Here is a 19,115-nt window from a genome sequence, read left to right on the forward strand (position 1 = left end):
AGCCATCCCAGGAAGCTTGACCAGCATCTCCATGTACCGGTCCCCCTCCTAATTTATTAAAAAGAGACCTTTAATTTACTTCCCCTTCATTTCTTTTTAAATTCCTTTTTTTTTAACTTTTTATTTTTTCCTTTCGTGGCTGACTTCTTTCATTTCACCACCCTTCCCTCACCTCCATTTCCTTTCCACCTCCATTTCATTACCCACCCCCATCCCATTGACTCTGCTTCCCACCTTCATGTTCCAACCCCTTCAACACATCTCTCATACACTCTACCTAGAGCAGGGATAGAAGCCTGTCCTGATTCGCCTGCTCTCTAGGGGCAACTCACAGCTATAGCTTCTAATCCAGCCCCTGCTTGCCAGCTCTCTGGTGGCAAGTCACAGCTGTGCAAGTGCGGGACAGTCAGAGAAGGTTTTTAAACTTAAGGTGCAACTGCTCCAAACTCGAGCTAGCACTAACACTGATCAGCATTGGAGCAGCTCAGTGCAAGTTGTAACAAGACCTTTAGGTTTGTAAGGAGATGAGCTGTGTAACAGGGGTTGGCAATGCTTTAGGCATGGCGGGTCAGAATAACTTGGCTCAGTGTGGGGTGGGCCAGTGCTTCTGACCGGCTCTTGCTTCTCTGTGCTGTGTGAGACAATCCTCCGATATCTGCCAATATCTACACATTGTGGGCCAGATAAAATAGCTTGGTGGGTTGGATCTGGCCCACAGTCTATGGGTTATGCAACCAGTCAGCAACCTAACACATGTCCCTTCCAATTTAACTATGTTCCTTTAGAAAGTATTGCATTAGACAGGAAATGCTTTAAGTCCTCCTAGAAGTGAATTTCTGTTGATACCATGCATGTTACCCCATTCCATTCCATACCCAATGATTTGTGTCAGCATTTCAAACATTGACTGACTGCTGCTTAATACTCCTAAGATGAGTTAATTTTGGAAGGAGCTGCACTGTATAAGCCATGCATCCCTTTCAACTAAAATGATTCAATGATCTCAGTTTCGAGTTAGATTCTTCCTCCTGGTTTAACATGCTATCAGGTAATAGAGACAATTCATTATGTTTTTGCAGAAGAACTACAGGCTAAGTTGGAACTCTATGAAGAACAGCAGCGAAAATTGCAGGCTGATCTTGAACAAGTCACAAAGAGGGCAGCCTCACAGGTTTACTGTTTAAAGTTGATTTGTATTAATTTTTGACAGTGCTAATGACCTTTGAGATAATATTACCTGAATCTTGAATTTAACCAAAGGTTAATTTACTAATATACAGAACTGGGGAGGCAGTAGCAGTTCATTATGCTAACAAGTTAAGTTTTGAAATGATTTTGTGCTATTTGCTGAGTTCTTAGGTATGCACCAAATGCATTTTATTCTGAATAATGTAATGTCCATTTTGTTTCAAATGACTCAAGATGAAACAGAATGGTGCTGTTGTTTTGCATGCAGATATCCACTAGGAACATTGAGTTCTATCACAAATTCAGTTATTATGTGAGGCATTTTAGAAATGTCTGCTAATAGACCTTGAAATACATGGATTCTCTGCATACATGCTGATACCTGTTTGATACTAGCAGCAGAGCCAGTTGAAGGGAAAAAAAAAGATATTTTACAAGAAATATTAAAAAGAACTCAATTTTTTGTTCCATATATTTTTGTAACAGGTTCTCCCCCCCCCCCCATTAAATTTCATTTTGATGGCAGGAAAAAAATGTTTTTACTTTTTTTCATTTGGGAGTAAAAGGGGCGTGGGGGGGAAAGCGTGAATATTTGGCCAAGAAGGCATTTTTGTATGAAAAATCTCTTCAGGTAAAATTATTTCAGCCAAAACTAGCCGTTTAAAATTTGTTTTTAGGCAAACCATTTAAGTTATCTCCTATAATAGTCTTTGTGTATCTTCAGTGGATTTATTTTTCTTTCACAAAGCTGTAAGTGAGCACAACTGTGGAAGTTTTCTTTTTGAATGGATGACAAACAAGTTTACATATTTTGCTAAATTAAAATTGTTGTCATTTCAACTTCTCTTGTAGGCCAGTGAATCGGGCAGCGTGGATGAGTTACAGAGTCAGCTTTTGGAATGGCAGGAGATTGTACCAGAATCAGAGGAAGCACATGACCAAGTCAGAGAAGAGAAATCTGCCATAGCTCTCAGAATGGCACAGATTGAAGAGGAGAGAGAAGGTGAATTAATACATTTAAGAATCTAGGTCAATTATGTCAACCTAGGAAGTATGGCCAATTTGCTCTGTCTGCTGCAGTTCAAACAAAATTGATGTCTTTCTGTCATGTCTCTTTCTTCTGTAGTCATGTAAGATTTATAGAAGTAGACAAGTTAGCAGAGTCCAATTGTTAATTCGCAATTTGTATTTTGGTTTCTTTCTTTGAATCAATCTGTTTCATACATTCACCCTTCATCCTTTTTATTGGTAGATGTTCTGTTCTGTTCGTTTTTTGCCATTTGAGCTGCTTATCTTCAAGATCTTTAATTAGATCCGTTTCAAAAGCGTACCATCTGAAGTTGAATGATCAATGATAAAAATAATTATTCAGCATGTTGGCTGCTTGCCTTGAGCCAGAGAAGGTGTGAGGAGCTGTGGGATTGGTTTTGGTGATGAGATAGAAAGTGGTGCTTTGAGAAAAACAAACCTGAGATTTAAATGCTATTAACCAGAAAGCCATTTAAAGACTTTTGAAATAAGCAGATAAATGTGCCACTGGTACAGAGTAGGTGAACTAGGAGAACTGGCAGTGATTTGAAATTTAGATTAGAACTTCAGATAATATAGTAGAATCTCAGGTAACCTAAGATTTTATGCAGATTCCTAAATTTGTAGTTCAGTCATTTCCAATTGGTACTATTTAAAAAAAAATGAGTCTCAATTGTTAAAATTAATTTTCCAGTTGAGCCTCAGTTCTCTGCTGTATATTATCTTATTTTAACTACTTTCCCCTTAGAACCTGCGTGTGGCTTATAGGCACAAAGACGAATGTATACCCTGTACAGATAAAATTAGCTCAGGCAATTAATTTTCATAGCCTTTTGTTCTTCTGGAGATTTTAATTTTTTGGGGGACTCAGTTGATTGTTTAAAGTTCATTCTATAAGTACCTAGATGCTTGAAGAGCCCTTCTTTTCCTTGTGAAGGATTGATACATGTAACTCTCTGGGCCTTGAAAAAAGAATAACCCCCTTAATTTCAAGTATTTTTTATTTCACCTGTGTTATCTATAGATCCATATGCAGTAATACTAACAATTGTAAAACTTCTTTGGTGTCCAGCCAGTTTTTAATTTTGCATTTTTTCCCTTGGGATAAGCATGACCTTTTCTGTTGCTTTTTTTCCCCCTGCCGTTACACCTGATGAGCATTCAGCGTCCCTTCCCCCTCCACTCCTGGCCTACACTGTGATTTGGTCAGCCACTGAGAACTTAGTTTCCCATCAGTTTTGTGCATGCAGGTTGCTGCAGCCATATTGGCTTGTAATGTACTGTTACTGTTTTCCTCCATGCTGTTTTCTTGGGAGGAAATCACCAGCAGTACATTATCAGAGCTGCTCTTGGCAATATGTGGTTTTTTTTGTAATACATGTAACAAATGCTGATTTTTAACTTGATTTTTTTCCCCTTCGCAATGCCTGTTTCTTCATTTATATTAACAGAATCATCTTTCTTCATTCTTTGTATTTCCAGATGACTCCATATTTGTTTTGTAAACTTATTTTGAGGCTGTACAACTTGCAGTTAGTTCTAATGTGCAAAGCTAAAAACCAAATTCTGCCCTTCAAATTTTTTTTTTAGAATACTTAAAAAAAAAAATTCTAAAGGGACTAGGTTGGTTTCAGTGGAAAAAATAAACATTCTCATCACCAAAAGACAGAACTTGGAATAAACTTTTACTGAATAAGGGTGTATATAGTATAGCCTCATGAATCCGGCATGCTTAGGATCAAGTACCTGCCAGAAATGTGAACATTCTGGATTTTTGAAACTGGAGCAGCAGCTGGTCCAGGGGGAAGAGGGGAGCAGCGACTAGTCCTGGAGCAGTGGCCACATGCAGAGCAGCAGCACGGGGTGGTGGATGGTGGTGGCATTCACCGCATGCAAGCTTCTCCCTCCGTTGCTCTGGAACTGGCCTCCGCTACTCCCCAGTGGAGTATAGTTTTAAAAAGTGCCGGATTTTCAATAATTCTGGATTTTTGATATCTGGATTTATCTGCTGTATTTAAGTAGTAGCTGTCTTTAAATATATCACTGCATTAGTAACAACATTCATAAACTGGTGAAAATGAAGGTTTTCACTGACGGTTGCCATTTTATACAGTAGTCCTGCAGTTAGATGCATTAGCATGCATCCGTGTCCCTAAATGGATTGCAGGACTGCATGAGCATAGCCACACTACTGAATACACTTGTGTACATTAAAAAATGTAGACTTCTTAAAGTAAAAAAATCAAGACCATATTCTCATCTATCCTGAATAGCCTCTCCCATTTGAAAACTTCTGGAGGAAAGTGTATCTTGTGTATCTTGTATCATGTTGCCATGTGCGAGCCGGGAGCGATATGCGGACCCGCCTTTGCGCACGTGGGCTGTGGCCAGCAGCCCGGGCACGCGGGGTCAGAAGAGACCGTGCGGCGGCAAGGCACGTACGGGCTAGAATTAGTCACAGAGGCGTAGTGGTTGATTCAAAGATTATTTACTTACACCCAAGATGGTCGCGGTGTAGGCTGGACAGTTTCCAGGTTCAGCTTCGCTTAAATCCTCGTTGGAGGACTACGACAAACTCGGTTCTTGGGCCCCGGAGTTGTTAAGGCTCCGCGGGTTCGGCAATTTCTTTCCCACGGAGTTGTCGAAGCTCCATGGGTTTGGTTCGGCTCTCTAGCCCCGGAGTTGTTAAAGCTCCGTGGGTTCGGATCTTGAGTATATAGGATAGGGATACGTCTAGGATTGCGCTCGGCAACGGGGAGAGGCCAGAGGCTGTTTAGACCTCTGTTGCCTTCTTAAGAAATGCGTTGGGTTCGTAAGGATCCACAGCGCTTAGAGATCTTCACGCTCTCCACCTCGGACTCCAATTGCTTTCTCTCCAACTTGGGCGGAAGCCACCCAAGCTCTTTATATGGCTAGCAAGCCAATTGCTAGCCGCCACGTGCATAATTTAACACAAGCCAATAATGGGGCTCGAATTAAAATACAAATGGCGGGAAGTCCTTTGCACCGTGCATCTCTGAGATGCAAAAGAAATGCACCATGCAAAGAAGGCTACAAATTGGCGGGAAAATTCTCCGTTGCACCGGAGTTCTCCTCTGCAGCAGAGAACTCCACCGTGCAAAGAAGCTGCAATTTAGCGGGAACATAATTTAGCAGTGCCGAAGCACACACAAAACAAAACTCACAACTTTGGGTTGTGACATATCTCAGTGTCAGGAATAGGGCTGTCAACGTAAGAATTTGTTTAGTGACAGTCTGCAAGCTTTTTACTGACAGTTGATATTTTTTATTGATGCATGATTTTACAGATGTGTTATACAAAATATAAATGCATCTCTTCTGCCACATCCTGCCCTACTGCCAGTTAGAAGGGCTGGGATTAAATTTATAGGTTTAACATTAACCATAGGAAAAAAGTGAAAAAACAAAACAAAAAAAGCTTGGAGGTCAATAAATAGTTGCTAGGTAAAAAATTTCTTGGGTTGCTAACCCTGCTTGACTGCAGCAGTGGCTTTAGGCTGTGTGGCCCCCTACTCATTCCCACACTCTGTCCCTAACTGCACCCCATACCGTGCTGCCATTCTAGCCCTTTCAGCCCACCCCCAGCTTTATCTTTTCCAACACTACTCTCTCCCTCCCACCCCAGACGCTCAAAGAAACACATCTTTGACCCAGCAGTATTACAGGCAACCTGGGATGCAGCAGTAGCACATGGCTGAGAGAGTGCTTTCTGCAGGGTGCAAGACTCTTGGTGGGACACCGGGTGGCTCTGCTGTGCTCTGTCTGTCAGACCTTCATTAAGCTGCAGCTGCTTAAGTGTTTTTACTGATGGCTAGTTTTTGGTTTTTTTTAATGGATTTTACTAAGCCATTTTTAGGCTGATTTCTTACTGATAGGTGGCAACCCGAATTTACCATTATTTTTACAGAAATGTTCGCATTATATTTTTTTAATAAAGCTCTCATAGAAACCATATTTATAAGTAAAAACAAATGAGGATTTTCTGTTCGTTTAGTCAGAGCAAATACTAAATTGTGGGAGTGTATGATAAGAATGTAATAAAAATTAAAAGTGAAATGTAGCTGCTTTTTAAACTAAAGTCAAGAGAAATGCAGGAAACAAAAAAGCAAGATTGGTGCTAAAAGAATTAACGTTTGAAAATATTTTAATCAGCTTAATGTTGTAGAAGTAACATTGGGAAAAAATCTTTAAAAAAACATTAATTTTACTTTAGTAGTGTCCTGTTTAAAATGCCATTAAAAGTAATTTAAATGTACTTAGTGAAAAAAAACACAGTGATTGGAATCTCTTTTTATGATGTTGTTTGCAACTAGTTCTTAATGTTAACAAAAATAATTCCTGTTTCCATCTTAAACGTGACAGTATGGGGTATCGAGCCAAAATCATTCCTCTGCAATTTGGGTTAAGTTAGTGGAATCCTTGCATGAATAAATCTTGCCCAGTGTTACAGCAGGGAAGAATTTGATCTATTTCTTGCCTCACTAATGTGTGAATATAAGTCCTTCTTTGGAACACATGCATCATGAAGAGTAAAAACCCTGAATTGGATTAATTTACTGAAGTGAGGATTCGGTCTGAGAAGAGCTTATGGCCTCAATGGTTAAAATATGGAGCCACCTTTATATTCATTTCTTCATGCTGGCTTTTCTATTTTGTATGCTTTGCATGAAACATATATTCCCTAGCCTATCCCACAAATGTGTTTTGTCATATCAAAAAACAGATGGGAATGTACTTAAAATGGAAGATCATTTCTAACAAAGGGCAGGATGCTTATTTAAGCTTTCATATTCTGAATTTATTCATTGTGTTTTATTTACAAGTGGTTCTATATTTGTCTCGCTAAGAATCATATAATTAACATCTGATAAGATGGTTTGATGCGAGCTTGCAGTGTAATACATGCTTGTGACTTGCTCAAATTATCCGGCATTGTAGCTCATGCTAAAATTAAAGATTCAAGTGGGACTCATCATTTCCATAAAAATGCATGTGATTGTTCAGCTGTACAAAATACAGCAATCTCAGCTGATGTCTTTATCATACCAACTAGCTGTGTTTTAACCTAGTAAATTGAACTGGGGTGTAATTTGGCAATTTAATTGGCTGGCTTTTTGTTTCGGTGTCAAAATGCAACCTTATCCCTCCAACCCCTTTTATATTCAATCTTTCTATAATTCTGCTGAAGAAGTAAAATCACACTTTGCTTCTACTTGAAGAATAATATAACATTATTCTTGCATTCTTCATAGCATCACTGGGGGGAAATCACAACATGAATGCTATGGATTGCCCCTGTAATCTTGTTTCTGTCAGTCATTCATAGAGATTTCAGTCTGTCACCGATCTCTTTGTATCTCATATATGTCTGATGTATAAATGCGATTGCTTTCCTGTGGCACAAAACTGATTGAGGATGACTGGTTCTTTCCTGGCTGCTCTGATCCAGCCATAGTCTCAGGGCAGCAGGAGCTGGAGGAGGAACTGACCACAGGTCAAGGAATTGGCACGCTACAGCAATCAAGAAGAAAGAGCAACCAAGCCAGCGGGAAACTTCAGGTGGGTTGTTTGAACAAAGGAATCCACTAACTTTTACTCTGTTTTAATAATCAGAGACATGAGAATTTCCATTACTTATATGATGTCAAGTGCATGTATGGTGCCTTACACATGAATAGAAAGTTTAGGTCTCTACCTGATGGAGCTGAGAAAGTTTGAGCAATAAGGCAGACAAATGAGAGTTTAGAGGTAATTAAGACAATGATGCATATAGCTTTACAGGGTATAGCTTATGATGTGACAATAGATGATAATATAGTATGTCTCTTCTTTAGTTAGGGCATTTACATGTATTGTATTTTTTTTAATTTGAAGAAGTTTCTCTGTGGGGATAACTTCCAAGCTTGAAGTTATGCATGGGCTTAGTGAATTGAGACCATTTTCATCTTAGGCATACCTTTTACTTAATAGGCTTTTTTTGTTGGTGAGATGGTATGGGACAGTCTCTGAGGAGCATCACGTCTTCATTTTTCATGTATTCATTTACCTAGTTGATGTCCCTAATCCTATAGCTATAATTAGGGAGAAAAAGTCTGCACATCTATAAGAAATAGCAGCATCAATCTTGCATTCGTATTTTACAGAAAGAATCTCTCTTTTTTTTTTTTTAATAAGCTCTGATATCTCAGGATTCAATTCAATGAATCTGCCTTACAGCAATGTTTATCATGTAGGTTTAATTGAAACTGCTCTGGCAATTGAATACAGGCACTCCTCACTTAACGACCGAGTTCCGTTCCTACGACTCGGTCGTTAAGCGAATTGGTCGATAAGCGAGGAGCCGCCCCTTACCGACCACAGTCGGCCCCCAGGGAAATAGCCGGGGACGAGAAGGCGCTGGCCATGGCGGTGAGTCCTGGCCGCTGCCCTCCGGGGGGGTGGTTCTCCCCCCTCGGTGGTTCTGGAGGGTGCCGGGCTCAGCTCCACGTCCCCCTCAGCTTGATGCTGAGACGCCGCGCTGGAGGGTGCCGGGCTCAGCTCCACGTCCCCCCCAGCTTGATGCTGAGACGCCGCGCTGGAGGGTGCCGGGCTCAGCTCCACGTCCCCCTCAGCTTGATGCTGAGACGCCGCGCTGGAGGGTGCCAGGCTCAGCTCCACGTCCCCCTCAGCTTGACGCTGAGACACTGCGCTGCCGCGCTGCTGAGACGCCGCGCTGCTGAGACGCCACACTGCCGCCCAGCTCTACGACTCTACGGAGAGCTGGTCGTAAGTCCGCGCGGTCGTTAAACAGGTAGGTCGTTAAGTGAGGAGTACCTGTATGTATTTTATGTTAGTTTCTCCCTTTTTATTAATACTGTTTTCATGTCTTCTGCTTAGGAAGAATACAGTTTTGATGGGAAACAATGCTTTCAAGAACTGAATGTCACCTTGGATAGCACTGATTCAGCTGAAGGAGAGAATATGGGAGGTTGGTGGCCAGAGTACACTTCACCTAATGCAGGTGTGATAACCGCTAGACAGTTTATTAAAGCATGCACAACATCTGTATTTTGTGTTTATTTTCATTCTCAAATTGAGCTAACAATCCCATTTTGTGGTATATTCTAATCTCTGTTGAATTTTTTTTGGCTTGCATTTTTTTTCTGTTTCATTTTGGAGTATGTGCGTGCTGAATGAACTGCCTAGTTTTGGTTCAAAACTAGAACACAAACATGGTTTAATATCTGGGATTCCCGCATTCCTTGTCTGAATGAAAACTTACTGTTCTAAGGTTATATACTTTTTTCAGTTGATAGACTGTTCTTGTGAATGTGGCTCCACTCTCTATAATGTTGTTTTCCAACCAAACCATTATATTCCATCTGTGTTTCATTTAGTTATAAGATTATTGTTCATGTATATTATGTCTCTCCCTGGATAAGATATTTTATGTCTGTGATGGATATAATTATATCTTATTGCCTCTTATTAGTAAAATACATACATTCTAAGTGTCCCTGTAGATAAAAAAAAAACCCTACTTTTCCTGGGGTTTCTTAGTGCTGATTCCAGGGGTCTGCTGTGAAGTAAATATATGACTAGGTCTTGTTGGGTATAAACATTAAATTCACCTTTTTTATTCCGTATCTACCTCCAAACAGTAATTTAGACTGGGTTAATATTGATTAACCGAAGTGAATTTACAGCTACTATATGTACATTTATATTCAACCCCCAAAGCAATAGCTTTCCAATATTTACATAACACAAGGCATTTGTTTTCTAAGATGTTTTTAAATAGAGGTATTGTGTTTTTATTTTCCTGATTAAGCTTTAAATGAAAATTCAAGTTTGGGTTAGCTTTAAATGAAAATCCAAGCTTGGGTTAGAAGCTTGCAAGGCTTTGGGATGGGGACTAGGATTTCGAATAGATGTTCACAGTTCTAAAAATACTGGGCGTTACTGCTTTAATACTAGATACTGGTTTAAGCTGGCATCATGTAAGTACAATTGTGCATAGTAATTCTTGCCACATACAAATGTTGAACAGATAATTTGGTTGGGCTGTGAAATGTTCTCTGTAATAAACCCAGTTTGTAGCTGCTCTCTCTATCTCAAAATATTCCATAGGTATATTGTGTTAAAAGTGGAAGAGAAAGAACCTTTATTTTAACTTGTTCCTCCAAATTACAGTTATTATCTGAACCAACTGTAGTATAATCATCAGTTCAGAGTTTTGTCCTTTTGGCCAGATGATATCTTTAAGAAAGCTTCTGAATTTTCACATGGAACTCTGAGGTTGTGGACAGACCAAACTTTCATCGTTCAAGGGGAAGGAGGATTGCTCTTGGAGAGCGTGTGTTAGCTCTTAAGTATGTTACTGTTATGTCTGGACACTCCTAAAGGTGTGTCACCTGCTTTTAACCTTGAATAAAACTGGTTAATGATGCAGAGGTCTTGCTATGCTTACACTATAGGATAGGGGTGCTCAACCTCCACCCTGCAAGCCAAATCTGGGCTGCAGAGCCATTGCATCTAGCCTGTGGGGCTCCCCATGGGTCAGGATATTTGGTAGTAAGGGAGCAGTGGCAATCAATAAGGCTACCCCCCCCTGCCAAATTCCCAAACCCCAAGCCCTGCATGGTGGGTTGGAGCTGGTCTGCCTCTCTTTCCCCTTTGGGGCCAGGCTATGCTCCCTTCCTCCTCTTCTTCCTCTTCCTGCTAGATTGGGGCCAGGCCATGCTTCCTCCCCCTGCAGATAGATCAGGGCTGGGCCCAGATAGGACCTGGGTCGAGCCCTCTTTCCTACCCATGGGGCCGAGTTGCCCCTTCCCCTTCCATGCAGCTGTACCTGCCTCAAGTGACAGATCAGGCCCACTGGCTGGTGGACTGCCCATCAGTTCCACCGGTCAAAAAGGTTGAGCGCTGCTGTTAATAGGGGCCAACCTTTATGGTGGTTATGCCCCACACCCTTCCTGAGCGTTAATCTGATCCTGTTCCCCTACTCTGCTGCTCTGTTTCTGTTCCATGCCATGCGCTCCCTATCTGCTAGTGTGCTGTCTGTCCCCACCCTGATCTGCCGCTTTCCACACGCACAGACTGTCCATGCCATTTGTGTAGCAAAAAATAGGCATATTTGCTATATAGGTACATGCAGCTGTAACAGTTTTATCCAGATATTCAGAAGTGCAGAGAAACAATTTCCAAATAATTTCACTGGGCACTGAGGTGCTTAACACCTCTGAAGATCAGATCAACAGAATTGTAGGCAATTTGTACATTTTAATAGATATCTTCATTTGAAGGACATTTTACAGACTGTTCTTGAAAACAGAAATTTTCCCTTTGAATAAGTAGGTTTACGGACAGTAGTTGAAGAGTTGGAATTGGAACGAAATCAACTGCAGGAACAAATACTGTTCCTAGAGGAACGTTGTCAGGACTTGGAAGACAGATTGCAGCTGCAAGAAAGAATGGAGGCTCTTCAGGTGAGTTTTTATATTGTGTCAGAACTATGATGATGTGGGAAGAGTAAGAAGATGATGTGGGAAGAGTAAGTGAGCTTTCCATTCCTGATCTGTTCTCTTGTAAAGCAAATATACAAATAAAAGAACCTACAGTCTTTCTGTGTGTTAAAAATTTGACAGAGTAATGTTACAATAGAATATATGTCCGTTCACGCTTTTTTTATATACAGAGAAAGCTCTGTTATCCGGCACCCATGAGGAATGGGGGGTGCCAGATAACCAAATATGCCGGTTACCTGAGAGGCGTCTTTGCCTGCCTCTTGCCGCGTCAGTGCGCCAGGGGACAAGCACAGCGCCGCCCCTCCCCTGTCCATCCTAGAGAGAACAATCCTTTCCAGTCGTATTGGATTTACGATTGGGTTTAATATATTAAACTTTATTAATATAACAATAAATTTGCCGTGGCCCAAAGTGGGACTCTGCAAAACCGGAAATGGGACTTCCGGTTTCGCTTTTGCCATGTTGACCAGCATGCCGGTAAAATAGAGCATGCCAGTTAATGAAGTGCTGGATAACACAGCTTTGACTGTACCTCTATTATATTTTGTTACACTGTACAGTGCAAGACAGCACCCAGTTTGATAACCAGTAAAAAACACTTTTATGCAAAATCTGTGAAATAGTTTTGGAAAGAGGCTCCTTATCAGAACTTTTCTTTGAAACTTGCATGGCAGCAACGTGCTGAAAGATGACATCACTTGTGTCACCAACTGTGGTGCCTATGTTAGACATCAAGAGCTTCATTTTTGTTGTCACTGAACAAGTATATCTTTATTTAGTTGAGTAGAATTATTTCTGCTTTACACTGTGAATGAGAAATCAGGCAGTTAGCATTAATACCACTTTTAATATACACCGGTCAAGGAGGTTGCATAATGTTTTGTGGTAAGAGATGTAAAAAGGCAATAAAAATGAAGTTATTAAAATAAGATTTAATGAGGGGAAGGGACATTTATGTAAATGGAGAAGAGATTTTTCAGACAGGACTTACAAAAATAATAGAGCAATTCCTCACACACTTATGGGAGTTTGCAAACAGGGGTTACACCTAGATAAAGATTTCAGTAACAGACAATATGTTAATTAGATAGGATGTGATGTGCGTGGATAGTAATTCTCTCGCACATTTTTCAGTAGCTATTTTTTCCTGTATCTGTGCATTTAGTTACTTTATATGTATATGGCAATCAGGACTTGTAATAGAGATGATATCTTTTATTAGACCAACAAGATTTTTGAAAAAAAGTCTCTTTAATTGCAAGCTTTTGGACACACACACCCTTCTTCAGGCATTGGAGAAAAGACTGTAAAAGTTCTCCTGGGTAGAAATGAAAGTTCGTATTTCATAGGATTTCACAGAGGAGTCAATTGATAGAAAACTCCTCTGGGCAGTCAGTTCATAGCTGGTATGAATCCTCTCACCTCCTGTGAGGATCTGTGATGATGATGCAGATTATCTTGAAACAAAGGCAGGAGCAGGATCTCAGGTTTCAGGTGGTCACAGTTTCTTCCTGCTTGGGAAAATATGAAAATGTTGTTAAAAAAGAATAGGCTAAAATTCGATGTCTTCCATGTGGCAGGTATCCAGGTTGTAGCCATATTGGTCTAGAGGAAAAGGCAATCGGGACTCTACATACACTTTTTTACTTTATGTAATAAAGTAAAACTTGTCATAAGAAAGTAAATAATAAAGTAAAAATATGTAATACTGTATGTAATATACTGTATGTGTATACATTGTTTTACTCCCTACTAGTATCCTTGATAATATCTAAAGAAATTAATGTTACTGAAGATGTCAATCCTTATACAGAAAATGAATGTGGTTAGCTAAAGGATATGATGATCCTTTTATATAGTTTAGAGCAGGGGTGGGCAAAATATGGCCTGTGGGCTGGATTCACATTGCTGAGGGATTTTGTCTGGCCTGTGGCGGGTCCCTTCGTCCTGCCTGGCCCAGGCACGCGGGGCAGCCTGAGCTGTAGCATGTACGGCCGGTCCTGCCACCCCCAGGTGTGCAGCTGGGCTGGGGTGGTGTGGCGGCCGGATTTCATTTCCCAGCAACTCTGGTGGCGGCAGCTCCTTCTGGCTGCCACAGCTGCCTGACACAACCCTGCTGCCTGGGCACCCTGTCCTGTCTTCCCAACACTCGCTGCCAGGGATGGGACCTCTGTGGGCAGGGCAGTCAGCCAGGTGGCTGGGATGGGGTCATGGGCAGGCAGGGAGTGACATCTGGGAGAGGGATGGGAGGGCAGGGCTGAGGAGATGCCAGGATCTTGGGGTGCTGATAGTGCAGTGCCGGAGCCAGGGCTGGGGCAAAGCCATGATCCACTGCCTGCACACCCCTGTGATGGGTGCAGATTCTGCAGACAGGGATGTGCAGGGAGCAGATCATGTCTTTACTGTGGCCTCAACTCCGTGCTGTCACCACCCCAAGATCCCGCCCCCAGCTCCAGATGCAGGTTCCTGCCTGCCTCTGGCCCCATCTTGTCTGCCCAGCTGTGTACCCTACCTATGCGGCTCTCAGCTGGTCTCCATGGAGACCCTGGGATCCCAGGGAGTTGACAGAGTAGGGCCAGGCCAGAGCCCCTGGTTCTGTGGGCAAGGACATGTGGGGGGGTAGATCCTGGCTCTGCACTGTCACTGGCCAGTGAACCTGGGGTCTCCATGGAGACTGGCCAGGAGCCACGCACGGGATGCGACCGTGGGCGGGCAGGATGCATCTGGGGCTGGGATCTTGGGGCCGTGACTGCCGGGCCAGGCCTGGGGCAGAGACATGATCTGCTCCCTGCACACCCCTGCCTGCAGAACGGGTGCCCATTGCAGAGGTGTGTGGGGAGTGGACTGTGGCTCTGCCCCAGGCCCTGCACTGTTACCGCCCCATGATCCTGGCCTCACTCGCCCGTCCCATGCCCTGACACCACTCCTTGCCTGCCTGTAGCTCAATCCCACATAGGGAGTTTTGGTGAACAGCTGTACTGCGGGGATGGGGAGTGCTGACTTAGCCCACAACAGCATAGCAAAACTGCTTATGTGGCCCATGGGCCCAAATAATTTCCCATCCCTGGTTTAGAGGCACATACATACTCACATGTTACTGTTAAGCTAGAAACATAAAGTGAAATTGTAGCTTCATTTCAATTAAAAAACAGAACTCATTGGCTTGAGTGAAACAGGTTTTCACCTGTAAATATCTTTTTTTAAATAAAATGTTTATGCTCGAAGTGGGCACATCTACATGTTCCTTAAAGCACTTTTGCTAATGTGCATTAAATTTAGTACCTCCATTGTGAGGTACCAGGAAAAAGCTCATTAGCCTATTTTGCACATTAGCAAAAGCACATGATTTTTTGTGATGCTTTGATGTGCATTAAAATAGGCTAATACATATCAACCTGCACGTGTAGACATACCCACTTTGTAGCAATTTTTTTTTAATATCAGTAAATGTTCTGTCAGTGGTGTAAGCAGTGGTTATATTGACTCTTTGTGATGTGAAAGAGAGAAATATTTTACCTGATAATGATGGCACCAAGAAAACTCTCAAAATGAATGAAAAACATTGACTGGAACAATACATGTAAAAATTCTCATTGGAGTTGTTTTAAAGAGCTGTTTTAAAATGTTGCCTGGTCTATAAGATGCTTGTCTTGACAATTTTTTTGTTCTATATTAGCAAAATCATGCTGTTGTCTGGCCACTAAAAGTTATAGTCTGACTCTGTATTCAGTCTACTAAAAGGTATACACTTATAAAAAAATGTATACAAGTACTGTTCTTTACTAAGTAAAGTTGTTATTTGAAGGGACAGACAACCTTGTGTTTGTATTTGAGGATTTTGTAACAAAGCCTTTCAATACAGGTAACATTTGATGTAGAGGAAGAAGGGCAGTCATTCAGGGCTGTACAGGTGTGTTTTCACTCCTCCAAAATGCTAGCATTTTTTTTTGTAGAGGTGACAGATTTGCCATTGTTGTTTGTCCTACCTGCTATTGATGATGATCTGTGTGTTCTGCTTTTGGTTTCTGCTGGATTTTTTGCACTTTTTGTGAATTGTTGCAGTGAAGCTGGCTAGAGTAACAGGTTTATGCTGTGAAAGAAACTCACTGTGTCAATGGAGCTTGCTTTATATTTCTTTTCATATATTTTTCACTGCATATTGTTGGATGGCTTTGACTAGAAGGAAAAAAAAGCAGATAAACCTATTAGAATTGGTTAATGTTTCCAAGCCAGTATGGGAAAAGCATTTTAAAGTGTGAGCCCTCCAGTATTTCCCTTGGACGAGAAGTAAGCTGCTTTCACACAGTCCAAGTGTGTGTGGTGCTGTCACTGTCTGTAAAGTCCTTGGATTATCTCTGAGTTTCTTGTAGTAATGGACTTGCTAAGGGAAAAACTGTCAAAGCTTGGTTATTGCTGCTGTCTGAAACAAATATTTCACACTTACATTTTATATTATAGTAGTAATGGGCTAGAACAATATAGTTGAACAGCATATAGGATATGAAACCTGAAGAAGAAACCTGGAGGATAGCACTGATCTGTATGTTTATGAGCTATAATCATGTCCATCATGGTTTTGTTACAGAATGAAAATGAACGTTTGCAGACCCAGCTCACTCAGTTACGCAGCCAGCAAATGCGAGATGCAGAAAAGCACCAAGGTCTCATTTCCAATTTGAATGAACAGCTCAAAGGGTAAATTTAAATTTACTAAAGTCAGGCAGGACCAGCTGCAATTACATATTTGTCTTTGCAAGTATAAATTTGATGCATGCAATTAGCCATAAAGAATCATATCTATTAAAAAAGCTGGGAAACAAGAGTTTTGACCTTCACTGCAGTAGTGCAGTCAGATCATTTTTTGGATTAGGGAGTTTTTTTGGGGAGTGTAGAGGCTGTGAATTCACAGGGATGTGGCAAGAAATTACAGGCACATTGGCTTTAAAAACATACTGGGGAATAAATTACTGTGTTTTCCAAGTACTTCCCTTCAAATTAAATATGAGTATTAGAAATCTAAACATTAGAGGTGCACTGATACACCAGTTCCTTATTGGGTTGGCACCGATATAAGGAAAATTGACAGCATTGGCAATCCGCTTTTTCTGGCTGATGTGGCTGATAATGTTGTCAATAAATGCCCCATGCATGCGCGCAGCTGTACCACAGCATGCAGGTAGCAAGGAGCGCAGCCCAGCAGCATGGAGAGCATCTGGGTCCAGCTAGTAAATCTCTTGTGAGGGAAGGGACATGGGGGGGCAGATCAAGGCCCCTGCAGTGAGAGAGGGTGTGAGACTGGGGCATGCGCTGCACAGCCGGAGGGGGGAGGGAGGGTGAGACAGAGCCGTGAGCAGCTCATCCAGGGGGTGAGAGGAAGGGGTGGTGGCTCCTGCCAGTGCACTCACCTTAGGAGGGCTGGGGTGGGGGGTGCCCCTGGATCTGCATTCAGGCTGAGGGTGGGCTGCTGTTGGGACCAAGGGTGGTGCCAGGTTCTTCCCGGTGTGGGGAGGTAGGGCCTGGGCTGCACTTGGCAGGTGCCGCTGGGAGAGGGGGGCTACGACGAATTATGGGGTGGCTGTAGACCCCTCCCAGCACTGCTGCTGGCCACCGAGCACAGCCCTGGCCCAGCCCGCCACTGGGAAGAGTTCAGTGTCACCACCAGCCCCAGCCCACAGTGGCAGCCTGCCCTTGCCCTGCATGCATATCTGGGGGCACACTCACCCATGCCCTACCGGAGTACGTGCAGCGGTGGGAGCTGGGCCCTCCTGGACGAGCCACTCGCAGCTCCGTCCCACACCTTGCCCTAGCTGTGCAGCCCCTGCCCTACTCCCTCCCTCACTGTGAGGGCCTTGGTCTGCTTCCCCTCCCCCACAACAGACTTAAGAGCTAGACACTGCTCTTCAAGCTGCCCGGTTGCATATCAGCAATTGGATTGGTGTAGACTGATATGGCTCGATAAAAATCGGCCTTCGGTATCAGCCCAAAAAATCTCTGTTGGTGCACCGCTACTAAATGTGTGTTTTCTTGCTAGACTAAGTGATAAAAACAACTTCCTTGAAACTTCACTTGTGGAGAAGGAGCAAAAGCTGTTGAGTACAAAAGAAAAAGTAGAAGAAATTGAAACTTTGAAGAGGTCACTTCAAGACAAAGATCTTCTTAATAAGGAACTTAGTGAGAAGTTTGGGCAAACTGAACAGAAGGTAAGTGGTAGCAAGCAAAATTATCTTTGGGGAGTAGTCACTTAAATGCTTTCACAATCTAATGTTCTAATATTTTACAGCACTCTTGAAAAGAGTGAATAAGGAATAATAAGTGAAAGGAGTTATAATCCTTTTGCTGATTGATAACATTAATTGCATATGTGTTTTGGTTTTAGGGTTGTTTTAAATGATTTACAGTTCTAAGTAAATGTTAGTACTTGTAAAAGGTACTAAAAGTACAATACTGGCAAATAAAGTCTTTTTACCCATATTTGCTGTGTCACCAAAATCTGTGCAGCAAGCTTCCCTGACCTCATTTCAATGTACGCAACTCTTCGGAAGGATACGTTAAAGAGAAGAGTTCTTTGGTCTCTATACCTCTTCAGTCTTTGGTGTCTCTGCTGAAACTGCCAAGGAAGGGAGCCAATAGTAATTTGGGCATCAATCCAAGAGGTGCTGGATTGAGGCTTGTTGACTAATCCACAAGCCATTGAATGATAATAGTTTAGAAGCACTGTTAATCTCAGTGAAATTAAAATTGTGGCCCTAGAGGAGGAAAGGCTTCTTATTAATTAATCATTGTTATCTCATCACTGAGCCACCTAATCACATTTTATTTTAAATTCTTTTTGAATAATTTTTGTTTTGTCATCTCTTGGAGAAGATGTAAACTAAACAGCTGTTAGCAATTATATCTGTTACATGATGTGTAAGATTTTTGGGCATTAACCTTAATTTTTTGGTCATATTTTAATAATATTATTTTCTCTTTGAAGCATTTTACCTTTCAATTGAATGTATGAATCTTCACTACTTGTGCCAAACCTTTGCATGGAATTATTATATAGTCACTATGTTTTACCAGTAATGCCTAGATTTCAGTGGTTAGTGTGAATCCACACGTACTATGGATTCAGTGCCAATCTAAGTTTATAAATTACAGTGATATAATAATATATTGGCATTATATTTTTTTGTGTAACTTCATACATCAGTAATATTTTTTCCATTTTTAAGCTTGATGAAGCCTTAAAGAAATGCAGTACGTATGAAGTGGAAGGTACTGAACAGAAGATCGCTATCAATGATCTAACAGAAAAAGTTGCTACATTTAAAGAAAAGGTAACTCATTAAAGTTATGCGAAATGGGAAAAATGTACTTAGTTTGGTT

At 41.7% G+C, this 19,115-nt stretch overlaps 1 protein-coding gene across 8 annotated transcripts in view; it reads left to right on the forward strand.

Moving 5' to 3' along the window:
- The window catches only part of LOC102374600 (golgin subfamily B member 1-like), a 59,420-nt gene that overhangs the window by 17,656 nt on the left and 22,649 nt on the right, over positions 1-19,115 (forward strand). Inside the window, exons 13-20 of one of the 8 annotated variants that reach the window (XM_025196510.1) lie at positions 1,080-1,171; positions 2,041-2,192; positions 7,644-7,797; positions 9,115-9,238; positions 11,575-11,705; positions 16,330-16,439; positions 17,776-17,944; positions 18,962-19,066. In XM_025196510.1, coding sequence (XP_025052295.1) covers positions 1,080-1,171; positions 2,041-2,192; positions 7,644-7,797; positions 9,115-9,238; positions 11,575-11,705; positions 16,330-16,439; positions 17,776-17,944; positions 18,962-19,066 — 1,037 coding nt within the window. Of the gene's footprint in view, positions 1-1,079; positions 1,172-2,040; positions 2,193-7,642; positions 7,798-9,114; positions 9,239-10,447; positions 10,623-11,571; positions 11,706-16,329; positions 16,440-17,775; positions 17,945-18,961; positions 19,067-19,115 lie in introns of those variants that run through there. The other 7 variants (XM_025196556.1, XM_025196591.1, XM_025196447.1 and 4 more) reach the window with 7 other exon arrangements.

The sequence above is a fragment of the Alligator sinensis genome, unplaced genomic scaffold, assembly GCF_000455745.1.
Source record: "Alligator sinensis unplaced genomic scaffold, ASM45574v1 scaffold442_1, whole genome shotgun sequence".
In the NCBI taxonomy this organism is placed as follows: domain Eukaryota; kingdom Metazoa; phylum Chordata; order Crocodylia; family Alligatoridae; genus Alligator; species Alligator sinensis.